This window comes from Crocodylus porosus, unplaced genomic scaffold (assembly GCF_001723895.1).
Source record: "Crocodylus porosus isolate Cpor-Errol unplaced genomic scaffold, CroPor_comp1, whole genome shotgun sequence".
NCBI lineage: Eukaryota > Metazoa > Chordata > Crocodylia > Crocodylidae > Crocodylus > Crocodylus porosus.
In genome coordinates, this window is record NW_017728931.1 from 119,764,343 (window position 1) to 119,780,293 (window position 15,951).

The 15,951-nt window shown below is 43.8% G+C and overlaps 1 protein-coding gene across 2 annotated transcripts in view; it reads left to right on the forward strand.

The window, feature by feature from the left end:
• Positions 1-15,951, forward strand: part of LRRK2 (leucine rich repeat kinase 2) — a 106,659-nt gene that overhangs the window by 65,215 nt on the left and 25,493 nt on the right. For both annotated transcript variants that reach the window (XM_019543535.1, XM_019543536.1), the window contains 8 exons: positions 1,699-1,826; positions 4,263-4,481; positions 6,107-6,308; positions 6,864-6,952; positions 7,822-8,009; positions 10,462-10,616; positions 12,066-12,212; positions 12,921-13,112. In XM_019543535.1, the coding sequence (XP_019399080.1) occupies positions 1,699-1,826; positions 4,263-4,481; positions 6,107-6,308; positions 6,864-6,952; positions 7,822-8,009; positions 10,462-10,616; positions 12,066-12,212; positions 12,921-13,112 (1,320 nt within the window). The remainder of the gene's footprint in view (positions 1-1,698; positions 1,827-4,262; positions 4,482-6,106; positions 6,309-6,863; positions 6,953-7,821; positions 8,010-10,461; positions 10,617-12,065; positions 12,213-12,920; positions 13,113-15,951) is intronic.

Consider the following 15,951-nt stretch of genomic DNA (forward strand, 5'->3'; position numbering starts at 1 on the left):
CTCCTCAGCCCATAGCCCGAGACTGGGAGGATCGACGAAAACACCACCTGTGCCCCCAGACCCCTAAGCCCCACTCCCAACTCCGTGTAGCACCTCGTGACCTGGCTGGGGGTGCTCCAAGCCGTTCCTTGTAGCTATAGGTGAAGGCTGAAGTGGAGACTTCTGAGGGTTCTCCCAGTTAACAGTTGCCTGCAAATGCAGGGGAGTGGACTCAGTGGCCCAAGGAGGCCTTCCATATGTATGTTCCAATATACCTGGGAATGTAATTGGGTTTAAGTTGGCAGAGGTGAGGTCAGGGCTGAGACCATTCTGCCTAGAGCTGGTAAGGAATTTTCTGATGGAATTTTGTTTTGTTGTTAAAAATGTCAGTTGGTTGAAATCAGAAATTTTTGTGTAAGTGTAAATAATTGTTTTGACAAGGATGGGATTTCTGGTAAAGGCAGAGGGAGAAGACCATGTCCCACTTAAAAATAGTCAATAGCTCAGTAGGTGGGTCATTTACTTAGGATATAGCAGACTGATGTTCGAGACCCTGTTCTTCTGTCAGACTAGGCTTGAACCTTAGTCTTCCTGAGGAGTGTGGGCTTGTGGGTGATCTGGGGTAGAAGAGGTTTTATCTTAGAGGCATATAGTTCCGTCTTTAGTACCAGTATTCTAAACCTGTCTCTCTAGTTCTATGGTCCTCCACAAGATAGCAATTTTTGGAAGGTCAAGGAAATGAAGCAGCCTCTAATGATCAATTTAATTGACTTAGACCCAATTAATTTACTTGTTGAAATTCTGTTGAAGCCTATTTGAAGTCCATGAATCTATCTTGGATTAGGCCTTTAAGTGGCTTTTAAGTGCTTTACAAATTTGGATCAGGACTCCAGAAGAGAAACAACTAAAGAGATTCATATATTCCAGTAAATTTTCACCAGACTCCTAATTTTTGCACTGAATTTTTAATATGTAGTATGAGAAAAGTTCATTCACTATGGTTGCCTCCCCTCTTTTTCCTCCACTCAACATATATATGATTTACATGGGGTCTTTCTAAGAAAGTCAGACAAGATCCTGCATATGTATTTCAGGAAATACATTTTAGGAAATACATAAGTAGCATAATTGTGATTTGATATTTCATTTTGGAAATGGTATGTTATCCTTTAATTACAGCTTCTATCATAATGTGCACAAGACAGGAACATTCAGATTACATATGTAACTTGAATTTTCATGTATTTCGAGTGCTTAATCATGCAACCTTAGCATTCTTTTATTATAAAATGGTTGTTTTTTATTGACATGTAGTACAGGATAAATGTTTGGAAAAGTTATGTAATTGCAGTCTCACTTTTCAACAAAAATATTGCCTCGCAGCAGGGTAAATTAACCCACATGAAGCCTTGTGCTCCTGCTGGTAGTTCAAGTACCCAGAGCAGCCCAGCTCATTTAAAGAAAGCTTGGGTATCTATCTGTACACTAATTGAAGTCAGCCACCCTGTCTTACAAGGGTTCTGGCTGACTACATTGAAGTAACTTGTAAGAAACCTTAAACCTCTGTTGTTGTAGTTTTGCCTAGACAAAATTGTTTATTGTGTGAGAATTAACTGGGTTTGCAGATTAGCAAATCGAGGATCAAAGCCGTTCTGCTTTTTGTGATTTGTGGAAGTGAAGTGTGGAAAGTACTGAAGTATTTATTTCTGTATCATTTAGGACAAGAAGAGTTTTACAGTACTCATCCCCACTTTATGACCCAGAGAGCCTTGTATCTTGCTGTTTATGATCTCAGCAAAGGGCAAGCAGAAGTGGATGCTATGAAACCATGGCTGTTTAATATAAAGGTAGCAGTCTAAATTTTCTGTAATTTCTTTTTAAATTCCAAATAACTGTTTGTAACCATTAAATTTACCTCATATTTTTGGGAAGTTGTTCAATTAGTAGAAACTTTAAGATCAGAAACTTTCTGGAATGCAGATTATTGTGTATGAAAATGTCTTTATAATTTTCGTAGATTTATGGATGTCATCCATAGTAAGAATTTAGCAAGTTCTGACATTATTTTGCATAAAATGATAAAGCACAGCTATGTCACAAATTCCAAATGCTGGTCCTGATTTTCCGTCCACACCAGTTTAAGCTCAAGCGAAGTCAGCATAGGCATGCTGACACTGATCCCTCCGTACTGTAAAGTCAATAAAATTTCTATCTACACGTTAGTGCTAGAAATGCCACTTAGAAAACAGCCATTTAGGTGCACAAAGGAAAGTAGAATTCCACCCTAAGACGGTGAGTATTTTGCTCTGCTTTCAGTTAGACCTTATCAGAGGTTGATCAGTAGCTTTACCTCATCTTTCATCATTACTCGTAAATACTCTTTCCTTTACTCCTTAGACATCATTATATCTTAAGGGTAGCAGGTTATAGTGCACACTTAATGAGTTTTTGGTAAAGACCTTTGTTAACATATTGTCCTTTACCATTTTGGTGCCTTGCCTTTATTGCCCCACCATTTTTCACAGTGATTAATAGGGTTATTATTCAGTCTTATTTTCTTAATGCGAAAAATTGAGTTGCTGGAGTTTTTTTAAGTTCCTAGAGATGGAACTGAGCTGCAAAGATTGGAACCTTGATCCAAACACCCCTTTAAATAGAAGAGTGTTTGTATCCATATTTTGATTCAAGATCATCTCTACATGTTAAATAATGCTTTACAGGCATAATACAGTAACATTTTTATTACCTCACCCAATCTTTACTATGCAGTTTATATACAGCTTAAAACTACTATATTGCAAGACGCATTATTTCACATTTTGCTCTAATGTTTATTCCATAAACTCACCTAAATTAAACCCTATGACTTACAAAGTCAGGCAAAATGTAAAATTAAAATCAGTGTTGAGCTCCCAGTATTGTCAGTCTTCTTCCACTGATGAGAAGAAAATAGACAAATATAAATTATAAGGAGAGAGATAATAGAAATCAATCTGGCTATATTTCCCCAGTCTTAGAGGGTGCTTATACATGTGAGGCGGGGTTTAGTTCCCCTAAATTGAAAATGGTGAATTTTTAATTGGTAGGTTTTTAATTGTGAGGATTAAAAACCCACCGTTTCAATTTAGGGGCTTCTGTCACTGTTATGGAACAGTGATGGCCCACCTGCAGCTCCCCCGCCTCCTCTCCCCAGCTCTGGGCACACTTTGCCAAGAGGAGGGGGGGAAGTGGCAAGGGGCCCAATCCTTTTTTTTTCTGTTCTCACGAAGCCTGCCTGCCTCTCCCACTGTTGGGGGCAAGCTGCTGGTAGACCTTGAGGTGCAGGGAGCCCCAGACCTTCCCTCCACAGTGGTGGTGTCCCCCTCACCACTCCCCCCACGTCCCCCTCCTCCCAGTCAGCGGAGCCTACCTGCACAAGCTGCTCCTGGGTCACACAGTCATTGAGCTGCAGGGGGGCCAAGTGCTTCCCACCACAGTAGTGGCACCCCCAGGGCTACCCCAGGCAGGGTGTTAGCTGCACAAGTGTTGTTGCAGCTCTCAGGCAGCACCCAAGCCGATCCAACAGTGCACGGAGCGCTGGAAGCCCAGGCATGCTCAGGAAAGCTCAGGCTTGGTGGGCTTCCAGCACCCCGTGCACCATCCCCACTGCCTTCCTGCCACCTGAGACTGCCCAGAAATGGGCTGGCTTGCCCCTGAAGCAGTGTGGGAAGGTGGCAGAAAGGTGTCTGGGTGTGCTGGCGGCTAGAGAAGGCAGTGGGGATGGTGCACTGGGAGCTAGAAGTCCACCAAACTCAAGCTTTCAGCAGCCTGCCCAGACTTCCAGCTCTCCATGCACCATCTCCACCACCTTCTCCAGCTGCCAGCACACCCAGGTGCTGTCTTGCCACCTTCCCACACTGCCCCAAGGGCAAGCCAGCTCATTCCAAGGGCAGCACAGGGAGGCAGCAGGAGCTGTGTGATGTATATGTGCAACAGATTCTTTTGGCCACAGTGGGACAATTTGGTATGATCAAACTAAAAATACATCAAAGGTGGTCTGAGTTGCCATGCTCAGAAATTTTTTGACACAAAGAAAAATCATGCACGTATATATGGTGACACCTTTACGTTAGACAGATAGCGAATTCTTGTCACTTTCATCACATGTACATGGCCACATCACGTGTACAAGTGCCCAGAGTCTTTATGTTGTTCTGACTGAACTGTGCAGGTTGCTTGTGCACAGCCAAAGAAAAATTGGGTTTCGCCACTGAGATAATAAATTATATGGTTCTTGTTAACAGGCTCGTGCTTCATCATCTCCCGTGATTCTTGTTGGTACTCATTTAGATGTCTCTGATGAGCAGCAATGTAAGACCTGCTTGAATAAAATTACAAGAGAACTGTTGAATCAAAGAGGCTTCCCACTTATCCAGGATTATCATTTTGTGAATGCTAAAGAAGAATCTGATTCCATTATAAAGCTCCGGAAAACCATAATAAGGGAGAGTCTGAACTTCAAGGTAAACTGCATACTGTTCACTTCATAAAAAGCTTCCTAGAAAACAGACTGTTTTAACACCATTTTTTTGTATCTTGAAATCATAGTCATTGCACTTATATGATACCTTAGACCAGGGATTGTCAACCCCCCTCACGTCCAACCGCTGCCACCAGAAGGGGTACACTTGTTAAAAAAGGTTGAAAACCCCTGCCTTAGACCAGTGTTTCCAAAACTTTTGATACCTGGGGCACACTTTTTTTCCTTGGATTAAAATTGGCTGCAGACTTCACTCTTAAACAGAAAAAGATGTATGTATATATACATTTTTTTTTTCAAAACATCACATATTGTGTTCCCCTGCCAGATGAAATCATACCAATGCTGAGATTTACTATTTAAAAAAATGGCTTAAAAAATCACTGTGCCCTATTTCCACTGTCACCCCCTTCCCAATCCCTGCTCTGGGAAGGGGCAGACAGTCTAAACATAGGGCCAAACTGTAGTCCCAGTAGCTTCTGGAATATGTGGTAGGGAGGAAACCTTTAAGTGTTTGAGAAGGCAGAAGTCTTCTGTGGGAAATATGCTGAGGTGTGGGATTTCACGCACCTTTACAAGGGTGTAGTCTGTATTCTTCTAGTGCAGATTTGTTGGTGCTTACTAATGCACAGGAGGTAAAGCTATTCTCCCACAATATGCATACCACTTCTAGCATCTCCTTCCCACCCCTGATGCATCTGCACCCTTCCCTTCACATACTCCAGTCCCCTTTATACTAGGCATGTCTGCACGTGCATTAATGTGCTGTTGCTACTGTGCATATCTCAGGGTACAAGTGCAGCACTGTTGCTGAGGCAGTTCCTGCAGGGTCTCACGCTCCAGCAGACTTGATTCATTGAGTCTGCTCTGACATGCTGTAATTACAGCATGTCAGAGCAGCCTCCCCACTCGTGTACGGGCACCCAGAGGTACTAAACTTTAATGCACAGTAGCAACAGCACATTAATGCAAATGCAGACATGCCTACACCCCACACCACTGCGCCTCCAAGGAGCAGGGCTGGGGGGCAAGACCAGCAGCACAGGCTTCGCCCCCTCACTCCATCCCCACCATCATGGCAGCACTCCATTGTCCCACTCCATCCCTACCATTCTCTCCGCCCCCCCTCTGCCAGCACCCCTCGCCACCACCACGTCCAAGGAGCGGGGCTGGGATGGAGTGGGGGCGAGGCCAGCAGCACTGGCCTTGCCCTCCACTCCGTCCCCACCATCACAGCTAGGCAGAGTGCTCTGTCTGTGCGGAGCACTCTGCTTAGTTATTTCAATAAGTATTGTGATTGGCTGCTGAGACAACCAATCAGAATACTCCAAGAGCATTACAGACAGGCACACAGACACATAGACACATGGACTAAGCCCTTTATATATAAAATTCCTATTGTAGTTTATATAGTTATTAGTTCATTTTGTGAGTCTTTAAAAAGTTGTGGTTAACTATTAAATAACTCGGCTTTATGCTCTGTTGATATTGGTGCTTGTGCTCTGGGATAAGTCAGCCCTGTGCTTAAATGACATCTTGGTGGTATCAATCTGTAATTTATTAAGAAAACTAAAATGAAGTCTAAGATTATTATTCATAATTACACAGATCAGAGACCAGCCAGTAGTAGGACAGTTAATCCCAGACAGTTATCTGGAACTGGAGAAGAGAATTTTATTTGAACGTAAAAACGTCCAAAGCGAATTTCCTGTGATTGATCAGAAGCAATTATTAGAACTGGTGCAAGAAAGCCAGTTACAGCTGGATGAAAATGAACTGCCTCATGCAATTCACTTTCTGAATGAATCAGGTAATACATTTTCTTCCTTGTGCGATGTTAGGTTTTAGAATTGTTTAGCAGACAGACTTATTTATATTGTTATTTTTCACAGGATTACCGCAACATGGTGAGCTGATACATTAGTCTCATTTAAGGTTTCATTGTGTTATCTTAGAACCTAAGAGAAAGAAACTCTGTGAAGGATTATTCTGTTAACAGTTTATATCTTTTAATTCCCTTTGAAAGGAATAAGCCAGATAGCTAGAAAACAGGATTTAGGAGAAAAGGTAAGAATAGTAGAAAAGCTTGTGAGTAGGACAGCATTTATAAATTTTAACTGCTTATTTCAGAATACAAACTGAGTGATTAAGGATGCTTAAAACAAAATAATAATCAACACTGAATCTTTACTGAAGGAAGGAATAAATCAGATTATGAACATAAGTATGGCACTTGGAAATAAACTGACTCAACTCCAGTCCTTTGAGTTATGTTCATCAAAGATAACCCAGAGTTGAGCCCCTAAAACCAATGTTGTTTTATATGAATGTTACATGATCTTCTAATTATAGTTTCTTTGCATAGGTGTACTGCTACATTTTCAAGACCCAGCACTCCAGCTAAGAGATTTGTATTTTGTGGACCCAAAGTGGCTCTGTAAAATAATGGCACAGGTTAGCTTCTGATAACTTTTTTATAGCCCTTGATACAGCTCTTTCCTGCATCCCCAGCTACTGTGGCTGACCTAGCCTCTTCTTTCCTCATTTATTCCCAATATCATGACTCACTTCTCCCTTCACCCTTTTCTCCTGCTTTGGACTTAATTATTTCTTCCTATTCCCTTTAGTCATTTTGTGACTAAGGTATGTCCCAGTGCCCCCTTTATCTATTTTGTTACTTCTGTTTTATACTTCTCACTCTGCAGTGACTAACAGAACACAGATAAAATATGGAGGTTAAAGATGGGATGTAGCATAATCCTGCAATATATTGTTAGAAGTTGAGGTGAAGGCTGGAGGTCTGTACTGTAGCAATGATAATAATCTGAAATGGAAGGAGAGCAGGAAAGAATGGTAATTAGGCTTTGGAGAAGGTGGAGGAAGGGGGGTGGGTGGGGGCTTCAGACCTAGAAACAGGTAAGAAAAGGGCCTGTGGAAACAGTTTAGCCGGAAAGTGTCCACCACTACTTTAGTAGTTTGGAACTCCACATTTTTTGATGGTTGTTCAGATTTCCAAATCCTTGAAAATTAACCTATTACTAATTAACATTCAGAATAATTTCCCATATGCTAGGCAGCATGCGAGTCACTAATGTACACTAAGATACTACCGTGCATGGATAGGAATTTAAATAAGATCATGAGATGTACTTGTTCACTGCTAGTTCCCTGTCCTTGGCTGGCTTATCCTGCAGAAATGTGGAGTTCTACAATGAACAGGAATATGACTTTTTTCTAATTAATCACATGTAAAATATTTCAGAAAGCTAAGTTTGTTTGAAAAAATGCAATCCAATTATGACTATAGAACTTTTTTTTTTAAGATTTTGACAATGAAGGTGGAAGGTATTTCTAAATACCCTAAAGGAATTATAAAACGTTCAGAAGTGGAAACATTTCTTTTGAAGAAGAGCAGATTTCCTAAGATATATATGTCACAATACTTTAAGCTTCTAGAAAAGTTCCAAATTGCATTGCCATTAGGAGAAGATCAACTGCTTATTCCAAGCAGGTAAACAAAGAGCTTAAACCACATATGTGCTATGAAAAAAAAATATTAGAAACTGATGTTTCTGGATATTCTGATATTTTTAGGTACTTCATGCCAAAGTAAATTGTCACAAATAATCAAGATTTTGCTTTGTTACCAGGGGTCCATGCTTTCCATTCACTGTGGAAAAATGCAGGTTTTTCCTTTTAAGAAGAAAAACACAGACTTTCTCCTTAAATCACAGATTTTTTCCTTTAAAGGAGAAAAATGTGGGAAATGGCAGGTTTCCTCCTGCAGGCTGGCAGAGTTTCAGACTGCAAGGGGCTGCTTAGAGCTACAAGGAGTGGGAGGAGGGCTGTTGCATACACACATGCACATAGCAGGTAGGCAGCATGGAGAGCAGCTCCTGCAGCTCCCTGCAAGTAAGTCAGAGAAGTGGGGGAGGGCAGACTAAAGCCCCCCACAGTGAGGGAGAGAGGGAGTGGGCCAGGACTGGGGCTGGGATTGCTGCCCAAGTGGAGTGGGGCAGGGGCAGGAATACATGGCCACAGGGTCCGGTTGAGGAAGCGGGGCAGAGCAGCATATTAGGGGCCACAAGCAGATTATCAGGGGCCAGCAGTGGGGCTGGTTCCCCACTGCTATCTAAAGTTACCATATTTCTAGGGCCAAAAAAGGGGACACCTGTCACATGGGGGGGTGGGGGCAGTGACATGCTGGTGCCCTGCCCCTGCCTATTCTCTTGCCTCTCACTGTGAAGCCACAGTGCCCCCAGCCCTGCTGCTGCCCTTCATTCCCTTTGCACACACTCCAGCTCCCCCAATACCCCTCACTCCCAAACTGCAGTACCCTGCCCCCCCTGGGCCATGATGGTACCCCTCACTCCTGATCTGCCCCACCATCCCTGCTGGTGCCCCTCACTCCTGACCCACAGCTCCCTGGTGCTGCCAGTGCCCCCCACACTCCCAAACCACAGCCCCCTGCCCCCACCAGCCCTGCCAGAGGGGCCCCAGCTGTCCCTGTCCTGACCAGGCCAGATCCGGCACAGTGGCTCTGATTCATACAGGAATCAGCAGAGTGTGTCGGGCCCCAGCGAGGGCTGGAGGAAAGAGGAGCGGTAGCTTGTGGCACCTCCATCCCTGGGATGGGGCTCCCACACTGGGCCAGGCAGCCTGGCCATGGCCCCCCTCTCCCCTTCTTCCTCCCATCCCCTGGGCAGCATCTCCTGGCCACTCATCCCCTGCGAGCACAGAGCACAGGCACCACCCCTGTGCTGCCTGCAGGCTGCAGAGTTTCCTGCTGCCCTCAGAGGGCCCTCACCCCCTGCCCCTTTCCCTTGCTGCCCCCCCTCCCATTCCCCCTGTCCTATCGTAGCCCCACGCCCCGCTGCCCTGACCAAATGTATGGGATTTAGCTTGGGTGCAGGTGGAGGGCGAATGGAGACAACAGGGGGCACCACATGGGTCTGCAGGCACTTCTGCAGATGCAGGCATGTATGACTGCTCCCTGCTGCCTCCAGTCACCCTCCTGCTTCTCCCACCAGAGGAGGAAAGTAAAATCCCAGACATTCAGGCAGATTTTAAAAACCCGCCCTGATGGAGAACAGAGGGCTCCAAAAGAGGCACGGCAGGAGGCTGTGGGTGGGAGGCGGGGGCACCAGCAGGGCTGGGGAGCTGTGGGTCAGAGGTGAGGGGCTACTGGCAGGGCCAGGAGGCTTGTGGATCGGGACTGAGGGGCACTGGTAGGGCCAGGGGGAACTGTAGCTAGGGAGAGAGGGCACTGGCAGATCAGAGCTGCTCAACTCCACAAAGCAGCAGAGAGGACAGCTGCAGCTGCACCCATGTCTTGGTGAGCAAAGGGGGCAGGGGGAGCTCTGATTTTCTGATAAAAACATGATAATCAAATTCCAAAATGTATAGGTATTTAGAATTTATTTTATTAAAACGATTAAGGTACTGGTAGGATTGCAAATTGCTTTACAAATTGTAAATATATCAGTAAAACATTGTGTTCAACTGATACCAGTAAATATAGTGGCATTTCATTTCAATCACAGAAAAACAGATTTTGGGGGGTTTCATCAGAGAATTTGGGATTTTTAGCAGACAGTTTACAAGTTTTAAACAGAAAAAAACAGGATCCCTGTTTATTACAGTACATTTCTTTACATGTATATGTTAAACCGACCTTGTGGAACAGAAGTCAGCAAGGTTTTGAGCCCAGTCCAGCCCACCACTGCCACTTCTCCCCTTGCCCAGCCATGGTGTGGTGCAGTACACGCAAAGTCTTTTCCCATCCCCCCTGGCCTGGCCACAACACTTGCCGGCCACTCCATGTCTCCTTGCCTGAGCTGTGACATGCATAGAGCCCCTCACCTAACAGCAGGACAAGGGAAGACCCCAGATCCATGTAATTATTAAATTTGGAAAAAGTAACTTATGAAATATTGGAAGATATTTTTTCCTGTTTCTTCCAGTTTGTCTGATCACAGACCTGTTATAGAGCTTCCCCACTGTGAAAACTCAGAAATCATCATTAGACTGTATGAGATGCCGTATTTTCCTATGGGATTCTGGTCAAGGTTGATCAACAGGTTGCTCGAAGTATCTCCTTACATGCTGTCAGGAAGAGGTACTGATATTTAATTTCAGAAGTAATAGTGTGTGAATTTACTTTGATCACCTTGTTTTACCTGTCTGAATTCCAGTCCTTTCCAGCCCTGCAGTTTTGCCTTTGGTTTATTGCTGTCCATTTTAGGAATATGAGAAAAGAATGGGTATTTACAGATCTTCGGGATACCCTATGGCTCTGCTTAGGTTGACTCTGCAAGTGGAGCAAAATTACCCACTTGCTTTCTTGTACCTCCCCTTCTGTAGGCAAGCTATAGAAGGAATACTTCCATTTAGGCAATACTCATGTTAGCTTCTGCAAAACTATCAGGAAAGAGTAAGGAGGAAGCAGGGCCACAGTCTTCTCATACTCCATATTACCCAGCAGACCTGGATGAGTACCAAAAAAGAAAAGACATTGTACTGAGTAATGCAGTTGCTGCTCTTTGCCATGACTCCAGATCTCCAGGAAATATTGTTTCTATTGTGACATGTCACCTGGATTTCCTGCCAAGACCATATGCTTCCACATAACTCCCAACGTAGGCTTATGGCTTTATGACAGAATTCAGCCCTTAAAGGGAAGAGAACTGCATAGGTAACATATCTTCTGAGCCTTATTTTGGAGAATGTCTATACTGGAACACCCATTTCCTTTTAGGAGTTCCCCCACTGGGCTGCAGGTTGGCAGGCAGCCAGCTCCTTTCTCCCTTCCCCCCCTTAAAAAATCTGGAGGCTTTTATCAGAGGTGTTTTTCATTTTTTCCGTTCTCTTCCCTGGTCTGGAGCAACCCCCCTTTTTAATAATGCTAATTCACTTCACTTTAAAGTGTTTATTTTTAAAAATGTGATTTGAAGAACATTTAGATACAGCTAGATAAAGACTACCTTAGCATTAGCCTCTTTGCTAACATTCTTCAAATGGGACTTAAACCTCTCTGCTGTTTTAGCCCTTGGTCTCTGTCATGTGAGCACAGGCTTTCAGTTGCATCAAAGGAAATGCTGATTATGTAATGTAGACAGATCTAGTCATGAACAAATTAAGGATGCCAGGCTTGCTTTATTTATTGTTTAAGACATTTTAGATTGAACTATTGTGAGCTTAATCGATATATCCCTCCACGAGCTGCTGTGGTTGCTAACTATCCTGATTTTATACTGAACCTATGGATCTGTACTTAAAGACTTGTGCATTGTTTGCATTCATCACCTACTATATGACAAAGGAGTTGATTCTATATTTAGTATTATTTAATATGCCTTACTGGAGTGATAAAAGACATTAAAAGTGGGAGGGGAACACTACACCAGGAAATAATGTAGTCGCTACTTTTGCTTATGTTGTATAAACATGAATAACTATGTACATTAATAGGTAGATGCTTAGAATAACGTATTTTGGAGTAATTAGCACAATTTTACACCATTCATATTAGAAGTCTGATTTTGACTCTTAAGTTTGTTTTTCCTAGAACGAGCTCTTCGTCCTAATAGAATGTATTGGAGACAAGGCATCTATCTGAATTGGTCTCCTGAAGCTTACTGTCTGGTGGAATCAGCAGTGTTTGACAACAATCCAGCCAGCTTTTTGAAAATTACAGCTCCTTCTTGCAGAAAAGGTTAATTACTCCTAAGTCTGGTTTTGCTCTTGTTTCAATAAACCAGTTGTGCTCAGCCTTTTTTCCCAGTGCGCTAGTGTTGGGATGGGGAAGATGGGCACCATTTGGCCACACAGAAGGAGGTGAGAGGCAGCCCAGTCTCAACCCAGCCCCTCAGGAGAAGGGAGTATGGCCTGGCCACACAGTGGAAAGGGAGCATGGCTTGACACTGCAGTGGGGAAGGGGTCATGGCCTGGCCTTAGCCCTGCCGCAGGGAGGGGGCATGGCTTGCCCCACAGGGGAAAGAGGACATGGCACAACCCTGTGGGGGGAAGGGGGAATAGCCCTGCAGTGCAGGGATTAGGGTTTGGGAATTTGACTGGGGGAGGGTGGCTGTATTAATGGCTGCCCCTTCCCTGCTGCCAAATTTCGTGTCATGTGAGGAGTCCTGCGGACAAGATGGCATGGCTTCATGGGCTGCATTTGGCCCAGAGGGCCAGAGGTTGAGCACCCCTGAATTAAAGCATGTTGCTTTGGTTTGCTTTTCTTTTACCATTCAGAATCTGCAGTATGTCTTTATGGGGATGGTTTAATCAGGGAGGATTCTGCTTTGAGCAGAGGTCTAGACTAGATGACTTCATGAGGTCCCTTCTAGCCCTGCTTTCCTATGAACTTAGAGTATAGATATGATAAACTAAGGCTCATTTCGCCTTTTCTGGCTTTCTGTAGGTTGTATCCTTTTAGGGCAAGTTGTGGATCACATAGATTCTCTTATGGAAGAGTGGTTTCCTGGCTTGCTGGACATAGATGTATGTGGTGAAGGGGAAACACTGTTGAAGAAATGGGCTTTGTACAGCTTTGAGGATGGTGAAGAGCACCAAAAAATACTACTCGATGATTTACTTAACAAAGCTGAAGAAGGTAGTGTTTTATTTAAGCTATTTTGAGGTACCTGTATGAACCTGTCTTCTGTATGAAGATGTATGCGTAATATCCACTGTCATAGCATTTAGGTGTTTAATATTATTTACAGGAATGTAACTAAAATAAGCAATGCCATTTTCACAGTATGGTGCAGTAGCCAGTACTTGTTTAGTTCTAGTGGCTTCTGTACACTGAGACCAGATCAGGTTGCAGATAATGATGTGTACTCTGCAGTTCAGGCATGGCGAGCTCCTGCAGTGTGCCAGATTGCTGACCTCTGGGGAGCCAGAGCAGGGACAAAGTCTTACCTTCCCCATCGCTCTCTCCACTCTGACAGCTGTAGCAGAATAAGCACAAGCTGCTACAGCTCAGAAGCAGGCTTAGCAGGGGAAACCAGAATGCCCCCTTTCCTCTCTGGGAGACTTTGCTATGGCACATACACCTCCCAGCTGTTACCAGATTTGCCCATCACTTTGTGGCGTGCTCATTTATTAGGGATACGTTTCTAGGGTCTTTGTAATTCTATCAATGTGCTGCTTGTGTACTGGTGTTTCTATACGGAGCTGTATATCTCCCTTCTACAAGTCCTTACCCCTAATGGAGCTATCTTGCAGGACTCAGTTTCAATGGGGCTGGGTTCCTCCTGTGCAGTCAGACACAAACACACAGGTGAGCAGAATACCTCTGAATGAGGCTGGGTGTCCAGCTGACACCCTCGTGGGCCAACATTCAGTTCATAAGGGTATGTCTGAGCCAAACTAAATCACTCGGTCTGTGCTGATCCCCTTATGTGTTTCAAACTCAGCATGTTCCAATCTTTTGCCCTAACTGTCCTAGTAGTGGTAGCCTCTTGATGAGCAGACCCCACAGTATTTCTGGGCTTCACAGGGATCTTTAGCTTAGGTAAAAGAAGCAGTGCTGCAGAGCAAGTGGGGTAGGAAAAGTAGAGAAGGAAAATTATACCCAGTTACTACCAGTTTGACTATAAAAGTTATTTATTGCTGAGTATATGAAATGTATAATGGTACTAGTAATAATAGACATGCGAAAGAAAACAATCAAAGTAATTACAATACTACCTTGGTGTCACTAAGTATTTGGGGAAACTTAGCTCAAGCTTAACTAATATAGTTCAGGTTCAGAAATCTACGCCTAGAGAGAAGAGAGAAAGAAAAGAGCGAGAGCTGGGGTCTCACCAGTCCAAAACACTTGGGTTGAAATGCTGACAGGTAAAGATCTTAGCACATTCCTTGAAGGGAGATGATTTGTTTCTTCCAGCTTCTTGAGAACAACAGCAGATGATGTCAGAAAGATTTTTTTTCTCTTGAAGCACACCATTTACTGCTTTTATAGTTCTTTATACCCTCAGCTTAGCTTCTTCAGAGTATTCTTTTAATTGTGTAAGTAATTGTCTTTTCTGTTAACAAGGGGTTATCTGCTTTGGAACATCTCAAGAAACTGATTAACAACCAGAAAAAACACACATTTTTAAGGAGTAACCAGACACTTAGGAGACAGCTTGAAATTCTATGGAGAGCAGATATACTGGATGGGATACCTCATTGTTTCTTCTTAGATAGCTTGCAGCATCAGGGTTTTGTATTTTTACCTGTTGTGAATAAGCCTCAGCTTAGCATGACTTTTCCAGATCTTACTGTAGCCTTTTAACAGACTTAAGGGGATTATTGGAGTGTTCATAAACTTTGTGGGGAGGACTTCCACTAGTCGTCCCAGGAAAAGTATGACAACACATGTGGTCAGGGCTCCAACGGGCTAGATGCTGTGATGAACCTTTTACCATTGTTCAAATGTTGCCCATACCACCTCTGACTTAGTCTCTTGCCTCAGCATTCCCTAACCCAGCAACCGAGTTTTAGTCAATCGAGTTTAAATAGACTTCCCATAGTGGCACAGGGGAATGTATGGCCCAAGATGCCTAGTAAACTTTACTTCTGTGTAGTTCTGGTTAGATGAGGTGTGTGTGGGGGGGAGGAAATAGAAAAAGTCCTTTGTAAGTCCAGTAAGCTGGGTGCCAGGGCTCCCTCAGGAACAGAGCTGACAGGTAACACAGCAATGAAAGCTGGGCAGCCCTGCATCCTGTAGTGCATGCAGGGACAGGGGGGTTGAACTGAATGGATTCAGTTTTGCCCCAGGAGATGCAACTGCACCCAGTACAGTATCTGGGGTGGGGGTGAGCGAACAGGGAACTAGAAACATCCTCTAGGAAACGTGTGCTGCTGTGGTGGTGCAGCTGTTATACAATGATCCTTCCCCTCAGTGCAGCAGTCCTGCTGTAGCCCCATACACTACTGAGCACAGGGCTACTTAGCATCTATGGCTGAGTGACATGGTGCTGTGCCTGGGTGGTGGGGGTGGAGCAGATGAAATTCTAGTGCCCTCTCTGAGTCAGTGCCCATGTCGGGTGCCCTGCCCTAGTTATGTTATTGTTGTGGGGTAGTGAAAAGAGCCATTCTCTTACTCAGTTATAAGGTCTGATCCTGTAGCCACTACTCTCATGAGTAACTATGACTCTTATGAATAATACAGTTGACATTAGCAATGTTGATTAGACCCTGAACAACAGTAATAATTAAAACAGCAATATTAACCAAGAGATGCCACACAGTTACTAGAATTCCCTCTTCTAGGTATAAAGAAAAGCAAGAAAACCTCAGTTTAGCCCTGCATGATACCTTTTGGCTAAACAAAAGCTGTTTTTAAAATTGTCCACTTTACATACCATTAAACTACGGATTGTAATTATTAATGCGTATAGATTATAATGATATTCTTTTATTGGTAGTGTAAGGGGTTTATGCGAAGTATGTATTGGTTG